The sequence below is a fragment of the Nyctereutes procyonoides genome, unplaced genomic scaffold (genome assembly GCF_905146905.1).
Source record: "Nyctereutes procyonoides isolate TBG_1078 unplaced genomic scaffold, NYPRO_anot_genome, whole genome shotgun sequence".
Lineage (NCBI taxonomy): Eukaryota > Metazoa > Chordata > Mammalia > Carnivora > Canidae > Nyctereutes > Nyctereutes procyonoides.
The window spans coordinates 1-9,403 of NW_026574813.1; the positions used below are offsets into that span (position 1 = coordinate 1).

Here is a 9,403-nt window from a genome sequence, read left to right on the forward strand (position 1 = left end):
GTACGTGCAGCTGCTGCGCCGCTGCGTGCTCGACCCCGACACGGGGCTCTACATGCTGCAGCTGGCCGCGGGGGCTCCGCCGTGCACCAGCTGAGCGAGGAGCTGCGCGGCGCCCTGCGTGACGCCCGCGTGGCGCCGGGCCCGGGCGTCGCCCAGGGCCAGAGCGTCTCGGTCTGGGAGCTCCTCTTCTACCGGGAGGTGCCCGAGGGCGAGCGGCAGGACCTGCTGCGCAGGTACCGGGCGGGCTCGCTGACCGCGCACGAGGTGGGCGCCGCCCTCACCGCGCTGCTGGCCCGTCGCGACCCCGCGAGCCCGGGCGCGCGCCCCCCGGACCCCCGAGGGGCCCTGCGTGCCGCCACCATGGAGGTCAAGCTGGGCCGCCTGCGGGGCCGGCGGTGCCCGTGTGGGACGTGCTGGCGTCCAGCTACGTGAGCGGCGCCACGCGGGAGCAGCTGCTGGCCGGGTTCGGCTCGGGGGCGCTGGGCTTGGCCGCGCTGACCCGCAGGCTGACCACCATCATCGAGGAGGTGGAGGCGGCCGGCGGGCCCGAGCGCGCCCCGGGCGACGCCGCCGGCGTCCAGCAGGAGCCGCGGCCGGCCGGGCCCGGCGGCAGCGACGGCGGCAGGGGCGCGGGACCCTCCCCCGGCGAGGCGGCCACCGAGCCCGCCGGCGGCCCCCAGGAGCAGGCCCTGCGTGCCGCCACCATGGAGGTGCAGGCCGGGCCGTTGCGCGGGCAGCGGCCCTCCGTGTGGGACGTCCTCTTCTCCTCCTACCTGAGCCGGGCCCGGCGGGACGAGCTCCTGGCCCAGCACGCGGCCGGCGCCCTGGCGCTGCCGGGCCTGGTGGCCATCCTCACCCGGGCGGTGGAGGAGGCGGAGGAGCGGCTGAGCAAGGTGACCTTCCGCGGCCTGCGGCGCCAGGTGTCGGCCTCCGAGCTGCGCTCGTCCGGGATCCTGGGCCCCGAGACCCTGCGCGACCTGGCCCAGGGCACCAAGACCCCGCAGGAGGTGACCGAGATGGACTCGGTCAAGCGCTACCTGCGCGGCACGAGCTGCATCGCGGGCGTGCTGGTGCCCGCCAAGGACGAGCCCGGGCGGCAGGAGAAGATGAGCGTCTACCAGGCCATGTGGAAGGGCGTCCTGCGGCCCGGCACGGCCCTGGTGCTGCTCGAGGCGCAGGCGGCCACGGGCTTCCTCATCGACCCCGTGCGCAACCAGGGGCTCACCGTGGAGGAGGCGGTGGCCGCGGGCCTGGTGGGCGGCGAGATCCAGGACAAGCTGCTGTCGGCCGAGCGCGCCGTCACCGGCTACACCGACCCCTACACCGGCGAGCAGATCTCGCTCTTCCAGGCCATGCAGAAGGAGCTCATCGTGCGCGACCACGGCATCCGCCTGCTGGAGGCCCAGGTCGCCACGGGCGGCATCATCGACCCGGTGCACAGCCACCGGCTGCCCGTGGACGTGGCCTACCAGCGCGGCTACTTCGACGAGGAGATGAACCGCGTGCTGGCCGACCCGAGCGACGACACCAAGGGCTTCTTCGACCCCAACACGCACGAGAACCTCACGTACGTGCAGCTGCTGCGCCGCTGCGTGCTCGACCCCGACACGGGGCTCTACATGCTGCAGCTGGCCGCGGGGGGCTCCGCCGTGCACCAGCTGAGCGAGGAGCTGCGCGGCGCCCTGCGTGACGCCCGCGTGGCGCCGGGCCCGGGCGTCGCCCAGGGCCAGAGCGTCTCGGTCTGGGAGCTCCTCTTCTACCGGGAGGTGCCCGAGGGCGAGCGGCAGGACCTGCTGCGCAGGTACCGGGCGGGCTCGCTGACCGCGCACGAGGTGGGCGCCGCCCTCACCGCGCTGCTGGCCCGTCGCGACCCCGCGAGCCCGGGCGCGCGCCCCCCGGACCCCCGAGGGGCCCTGCGTGCCGCCACCATGGAGGTCAAGCTGGGCCGCCTGCGGGGGCCGGCGGTGCCCGTGTGGGACGTGCTGGCGTCCAGCTACGTGAGCGGCGCCACGCGGGAGCAGCTGCTGGCCGGGTTCGGCTCGGGGGCGCTGGGCTTGGCCGCGCTGACCCGCAGGCTGACCACCATCATCGAGGAGGTGGAGGCGGCCGGCGGGCCCGAGCGCGCCCCGGGCGACGCCGCCGGCGTCCAGCAGGAGCCGCGGCCGGCCGGGCCCGGCGGCAGCGACGGCGGCAGGGGCGCGGGACCCTCCCCCGGCGAGGCGGCCACCGAGCCCGCCGGCGGCCCCCAGGAGCAGGCCCTGCGTGCCGCCACCATGGAGGTGCAGGCCGGGCCGTTGCGCGGGCAGCGGCCCTCCGTGTGGGACGTCCTCTTCTCCTCCTACCTGAGCCGGGCCCGGCGGGACGAGCTCCTGGCCCAGCACGCGGCCGGCGCCCTGGCGCTGCCGGGCCTGGTGGCCATCCTCACCCGGGCGGTGGAGGAGGCGGAGGAGCGGCTGAGCAAGGTGACCTTCCGCGGCCTGCGGCGCCAGGTGTCGGCCTCCGAGCTGCGCTCGTCCGGGATCCTGGGCCCCGAGACCCTGCGCGACCTGGCCCAGGGCACCAAGACCCCGCAGGAGGTGACCGAGATGGACTCGGTCAAGCGCTACCTGCGCGGCACGAGCTGCATCGCGGGCGTGCTGGTGCCCGCCAAGGACGAGCCCGGGCGGCAGGAGAAGATGAGCGTCTACCAGGCCATGTGGAAGGGCGTCCTGCGGCCCGGCACGGCCCTGGTGCTGCTCGAGGCGCAGGCGGCCACGGGCTTCCTCATCGACCCCGTGCGCAACCAGGGGCTCACCGTGGAGGAGGCGGTGGCCGCGGGCCTGGTGGGCGGCGAGATCCAGGACAAGCTGCTGTCGGCCGAGCGCGCCGTCACCGGCTACACCGACCCCTACACCGGCGAGCAGATCTCGCTCTTCCAGGCCATGCAGAAGGAGCTCATCGTGCGCGACCACGGCATCCGCCTGCTGGAGGCCCAGGTCGCCACGGGCGGCATCATCGACCCGGTGCACAGCCACCGGCTGCCCGTGGACGTGGCCTACCAGCGCGGCTACTTCGACGAGGAGATGAACCGCGTGCTGGCCGACCCGAGCGACGACACCAAGGGCTTCTTCGACCCCAACACGCACGAGAACCTCACGTACGTGCAGCTGCTGCGCCGCTGCGTGCTCGACCCCGACACGGGGCTCTACATGCTGCAGCTGGCCGCGGGGGCTCCGCCGTGCACCAGCTGAGCGAGGAGCTGCGCGGCGCCCTGCGTGACGCCCGCGTGGCGCCGGGCCCGGGCGTCGCCCAGGGCCAGAGCGTCTCGGTCTGGGAGCTCCTCTTCTACCGGGAGGTGCCCGAGGGCGAGCGGCAGGACCTGCTGCGCAGGTACCGGGCGGGCTCGCTGACCGCGCACGAGGTGGGCGCCGCCCTCACCGCGCTGCTGGCCCGTCGCGACCCCGCGAGCCCGGGCGCGCGCCCCCCGGACCCCCGAGGGGCCCTGCGTGCCGCCACCATGGAGGTCAAGCTGGGCCGCCTGCGGGGGCCGGCGGTGCCCGTGTGGGACGTGCTGGCGTCCAGCTACGTGAGCGGCGCCACGCGGGAGCAGCTGCTGGCCGGGTTCGGCTCGGGGGCGCTGGGCTTGGCCGCGCTGACCCGCAGGCTGACCACCATCATCGAGGAGGTGGAGGCGGCCGGCGGGCCCGAGCGCGCCCCGGGCGACGCCGCCGGCGTCCAGCAGGAGCCGCGGCCGGCCGGGCCCGGCGGCAGCGACGGCGGCAGGGGCGCGGGACCCTCCCCCGGCGAGGCGGCCACCGAGCCCGCCGGCGGCCCCCAGGAGCAGGCCCTGCGTGCCGCCACCATGGAGGTGCAGGCCGGGCCGTTGCGCGGGCAGCGGCCCTCCGTGTGGGACGTCCTCTTCTCCTCCTACCTGAGCCGGGCCCGGCGGGACGAGCTCCTGGCCCAGCACGCGGCCGGCGCCCTGGCGCTGCCGGGCCTGGTGGCCATCCTCACCCGGGCGGTGGAGGAGGCGGAGGAGCGGCTGAGCAAGGTGACCTTCCGCGGCCTGCGGCGCCAGGTGTCGGCCTCCGAGCTGCGCTCGTCCGGGATCCTGGGCCCCGAGACCCTGCGCGACCTGGCCCAGGGCACCAAGACCCCGCAGGAGGTGACCGAGATGGACTCGGTCAAGCGCTACCTGCGCGGCACGAGCTGCATCGCGGGCGTGCTGGTGCCCGCCAAGGACGAGCCCGGGCGGCAGGAGAAGATGAGCGTCTACCAGGCCATGTGGAAGGGCGTCCTGCGGCCCGGCACGGCCCTGGTGCTGCTCGAGGCGCAGGCGGCCACGGGCTTCCTCATCGACCCCGTGCGCAACCAGGGGCTCACCGTGGAGGAGGCGGTGGCCGCGGGCCTGGTGGGCGGCGAGATCCAGGACAAGCTGCTGTCGGCCGAGCGCGCCGTCACCGGCTACACCGACCCCTACACCGGCGAGCAGATCTCGCTCTTCCAGGCCATGCAGAAGGAGCTCATCGTGCGCGACCACGGCATCCGCCTGCTGGAGGCCCAGGTCGCCACGGGCGGCATCATCGACCCGGTGCACAGCCACCGGCTGCCCGTGGACGTGGCCTACCAGCGCGGCTACTTCGACGAGGAGATGAACCGCGTGCTGGCCGACCCGAGCGACGACACCAAGGGCTTCTTCGACCCCAACACGCACGAGAACCTCACGTACGTGCAGCTGCTGCGCCGCTGCGTGCTCGACCCCGACACGGGGCTCTACATGCTGCAGCTGGCCGCGGGGGCTCCGCCGTGCACCAGCTGAGCGAGGAGCTGCGCGGCGCCCTGCGTGACGCCCGCGTGGCGCCGGGCCCGGGCGTCGCCCAGGGCCAGAGCGTCTCGGTCTGGGAGCTCCTCTTCTACCGGGAGGTGCCCGAGGGCGAGCGGCAGGACCTGCTGCGCAGGTACCGGGCGGGCTCGCTGACCGCGCACGAGGTGGGCGCCGCCCTCACCGCGCTGCTGGCCCGTCGCGACCCCGCGAGCCCGGGCGCGCGCCCCCCGGACCCCCGAGGGGCCCTGCGTGCCGCCACCATGGAGGTCAAGCTGGGCCGCCTGCGGGGGCCGGCGGTGCCCGTGTGGGACGTGCTGGCGTCCAGCTACGTGAGCGGCGCCACGCGGGAGCAGCTGCTGGCCGGGTTCGGCTCGGGGGCGCTGGGCTTGGCCGCGCTGACCCGCAGGCTGACCACCATCATCGAGGAGGTGGAGGCGGCCGGCGGGCCCGAGCGCGCCCCGGGCGACGCCGCCGGCGTCCAGCAGGAGCCGCGGCCGGCCGGGCCCGGCGGCAGCGACGGCGGCAGGGGCGCGGGACCCTCCCCCGGCGAGGCGGCCACCGAGCCCGCCGGCGGCCCCCAGGAGCAGGCCCTGCGTGCCGCCACCATGGAGGTGCAGGCCGGGCCGTTGCGCGGGCAGCGGCCCTCCGTGTGGGACGTCCTCTTCTCCTCCTACCTGAGCCGGGCCCGGCGGGACGAGCTCCTGGCCCAGCACGCGGCCGGCGCCCTGGCGCTGCCGGGCCTGGTGGCCATCCTCACCCGGGCGGTGGAGGAGGCGGAGGAGCGGCTGAGCAAGGTGACCTTCCGCGGCCTGCGGCGCCAGGTGTCGGCCTCCGAGCTGCGCTCGTCCGGGATCCTGGGCCCCGAGACCCTGCGCGACCTGGCCCAGGGCACCAAGACCCCGCAGGAGGTGACCGAGATGGACTCGGTCAAGCGCTACCTGCGCGGCACGAGCTGCATCGCGGGCGTGCTGGTGCCCGCCAAGGACGAGCCCGGGCGGCAGGAGAAGATGAGCGTCTACCAGGCCATGTGGAAGGGCGTCCTGCGGCCCGGCACGGCCCTGGTGCTGCTCGAGGCGCAGGCGGCCACGGGCTTCCTCATCGACCCCGTGCGCAACCAGGGGCTCACCGTGGAGGAGGCGGTGGCCGCGGGCCTGGTGGGCGGCGAGATCCAGGACAAGCTGCTGTCGGCCGAGCGCGCCGTCACCGGCTACACCGACCCCTACACCGGCGAGCAGATCTCGCTCTTCCAGGCCATGCAGAAGGAGCTCATCGTGCGCGACCACGGCATCCGCCTGCTGGAGGCCCAGGTCGCCACGGGCGGCATCATCGACCCGGTGCACAGCCACCGGCTGCCCGTGGACGTGGCCTACCAGCGCGGCTACTTCGACGAGGAGATGAACCGCGTGCTGGCCGACCCGAGCGACGACACCAAGGGCTTCTTCGACCCCAACACGCACGAGAACCTCACGTACGTGCAGCTGCTGCGCCGCTGCGTGCTCGACCCCGACACGGGGCTCTACATGCTGCAGCTGGCCGCGGGGGCTCCGCCGTGCACCAGCTGAGCGAGGAGCTGCGCGGCGCCCTGCGTGACGCCCGCGTGGCGCCGGGCCCGGGCGTCGCCCAGGGCCAGAGCGTCTCGGTCTGGGAGCTCCTCTTCTACCGGGAGGTGCCCGAGGGCGAGCGGCAGGACCTGCTGCGCAGGTACCGGGCGGGCTCGCTGACCGCGCACGAGGTGGGCGCCGCCCTCACCGCGCTGCTGGCCCGTCGCGACCCCGCGAGCCCGGGCGCGCGCCCCCCGGACCCCCGAGGGGCCCTGCGTGCCGCCACCATGGAGGTCAAGCTGGGCCGCCTGCGGGGCCGGCGGTGCCCGTGTGGGACGTGCTGGCGTCCAGCTACGTGAGCGGCGCCACGCGGGAGCAGCTGCTGGCCGGGTTCGGCTCGGGGGCGCTGGGCTTGGCCGCGCTGACCCGCAGGCTGACCACCATCATCGAGGAGGTGGAGGCGGCCGGCGGGCCCGAGCGCGCCCCGGGCGACGCCGCCGGCGTCCAGCAGGAGCCGCGGCCGGCCGGGCCCGGCGGCAGCGACGGCGGCAGGGGCGCGGGACCCTCCCCCGGCGAGGCGGCCACCGAGCCCGCCGGCGGCCCCCAGGAGCAGGCCCTGCGTGCCGCCACCATGGAGGTGCAGGCCGGGCCGTTGCGCGGGCAGCGGCCCTCCGTGTGGGACGTCCTCTTCTCCTCCTACCTGAGCCGGGCCCGGCGGGACGAGCTCCTGGCCCAGCACGCGGCCGGCGCCCTGGCGCTGCCGGGCCTGGTGGCCATCCTCACCCGGGCGGTGGAGGAGGCGGAGGAGCGGCTGAGCAAGGTGACCTTCCGCGGCCTGCGGCGCCAGGTGTCGGCCTCCGAGCTGCGCTCGTCCGGGATCCTGGGCCCCGAGACCCTGCGCGACCTGGCCCAGGGCACCAAGACCCCGCAGGAGGTGACCGAGATGGACTCGGTCAAGCGCTACCTGCGCGGCACGAGCTGCATCGCGGGCGTGCTGGTGCCCGCCAAGGACGAGCCCGGGCGGCAGGAGAAGATGAGCGTCTACCAGGCCATGTGGAAGGGCGTCCTGCGGCCCGGCACGGCCCTGGTGCTGCTCGAGGCGCAGGCGGCCACGGGCTTCCTCATCGACCCCGTGCGCAACCAGGGGCTCACCGTGGAGGAGGCGGTGGCCGCGGGCCTGGTGGGCGGCGAGATCCAGGACAAGCTGCTGTCGGCCGAGCGCGCCGTCACCGGCTACACCGACCCCTACACCGGCGAGCAGATCTCGCTCTTCCAGGCCATGCAGAAGGAGCTCATCGTGCGCGACCACGGCATCCGCCTGCTGGAGGCCCAGGTCGCCACGGGCGGCATCATCGACCCGGTGCACAGCCACCGGCTGCCCGTGGACGTGGCCTACCAGCGCGGCTACTTCGACGAGGAGATGAACCGCGTGCTGGCCGACCCGAGCGACGACACCAAGGGCTTCTTCGACCCCAACACGCACGAGAACCTCACGTACGTGCAGCTGCTGCGCCGCTGCGTGCTCGACCCCGACACGGGGCTCTACATGCTGCAGCTGGCCGCGGGGGCTCCGCCGTGCACCAGCTGAGCGAGGAGCTGCGCGGCGCCCTGCGTGACGCCCGCGTGGCGCCGGGCCCGGGCGTCGCCCAGGGCCAGAGCGTCTCGGTCTGGGAGCTCCTCTTCTACCGGGAGGTGCCCGAGGGCGAGCGGCAGGACCTGCTGCGCAGGTACCGGGCGGGCTCGCTGACCGCGCACGAGGTGGGCGCCGCCCTCACCGCGCTGCTGGCCCGTCGCGACCCCGCGAGCCCGGGCGCGCGCCCCCCGGACCCCCGAGGGGCCCTGCGTGCCGCCACCATGGAGGTCAAGCTGGGCCGCCTGCGGGGGCCGGCGGTGCCCGTGTGGGACGTGCTGGCGTCCAGCTACGTGAGCGGCGCCACGCGGGAGCAGCTGCTGGCCGGGTTCGGCTCGGGGGCGCTGGGCTTGGCCGCGCTGACCCGCAGGCTGACCACCATCATCGAGGAGGTGGAGGCGGCCGGCGGGCCCGAGCGCGCCCCGGGCGACGCCGCCGGCGTCCAGCAGGAGCCGCGGCCGGCCGGGCCCGGCGGCAGCGACGGCGGCAGGGGCGCGGGACCCTCCCCCGGCGAGGCGGCCACCGAGCCCGCCGGCGGCCCCCAGGAGCAGGCCCTGCGTGCCGCCACCATGGAGGTGCAGGCCGGGCCGTTGCGCGGGCAGCGGCCCTCCGTGTGGGACGTCCTCTTCTCCTCCTACCTGAGCCGGGCCCGGCGGGACGAGCTCCTGGCCCAGCACGCGGCCGGCGCCCTGGCGCTGCCGGGCCTGGTGGCCATCCTCACCCGGGCGGTGGAGGAGGCGGAGGAGCGGCTGAGCAAGGTGACCTTCCGCGGCCTGCGGCGCCAGGTGTCGGCCTCCGAGCTGCGCTCGTCCGGGATCCTGGGCCCCGAGACCCTGCGCGACCTGGCCCAGGGCACCAAGACCCCGCAGGAGGTGACCGAGATGGACTCGGTCAAGCGCTACCTGCGCGGCACGAGCTGCATCGCGGGCGTGCTGGTGCCCGCCAAGGACGAGCCCGGGCGGCAGGAGAAGATGAGCGTCTACCAGGCCATGTGGAAGGGCGTCCTGCGGCCCGGCACGGCCCTGGTGCTGCTCGAGGCGCAGGCGGCCACGGGCTTCCTCATCGACCCCGTGCGCAACCAGGGGCTCACCGTGGAGGAGGCGGTGGCCGCGGGCCTGGTGGGCGGCGAGATCCAGGACAAGCTGCTGTCGGCCGAGCGCGCCGTCACCGGCTACACCGACCCCTACACCGGCGAGCAGATCTCGCTCTTCCAGGCCATGCAGAAGGAGCTCATCGTGCGCGACCACGGCATCCGCCTGCTGGAGGCCCAGGTCGCCACGGGCGGCATCATCGACCCGGTGCACAGCCACCGGCTGCCCGTGGACGTGGCCTACCAGCGCGGCTACTTCGACGAGGAGATGAACCGCGTGCTGGCCGACCCGAGCGACGACACCAAGGGCTTCTTCGACCCCAACACGCACGAGAACC

General features: G+C 75.6%; 1 protein-coding gene across 1 annotated transcript; it reads left to right on the plus strand.

Moving 5' to 3' along the window:
* Positions 1-61: 61 nt before the first annotated feature.
* On the plus strand, positions 62-9,399 carry LOC129509083 (epiplakin-like; the record flags this gene model as incomplete). The annotated part of the gene is given in 7 exon segments (XM_055324816.1): positions 62-371; positions 425-3,204; positions 3,207-4,772; positions 4,775-6,340; positions 6,343-6,663; positions 6,666-7,907; positions 7,910-9,399. Coding segments are annotated over 7 exon segments (9,275 nt in total), but the record flags the coding sequence as incomplete, so codon positions are not given.
* Between the last annotated feature and the right edge of the window lie 4 nt (positions 9,400-9,403).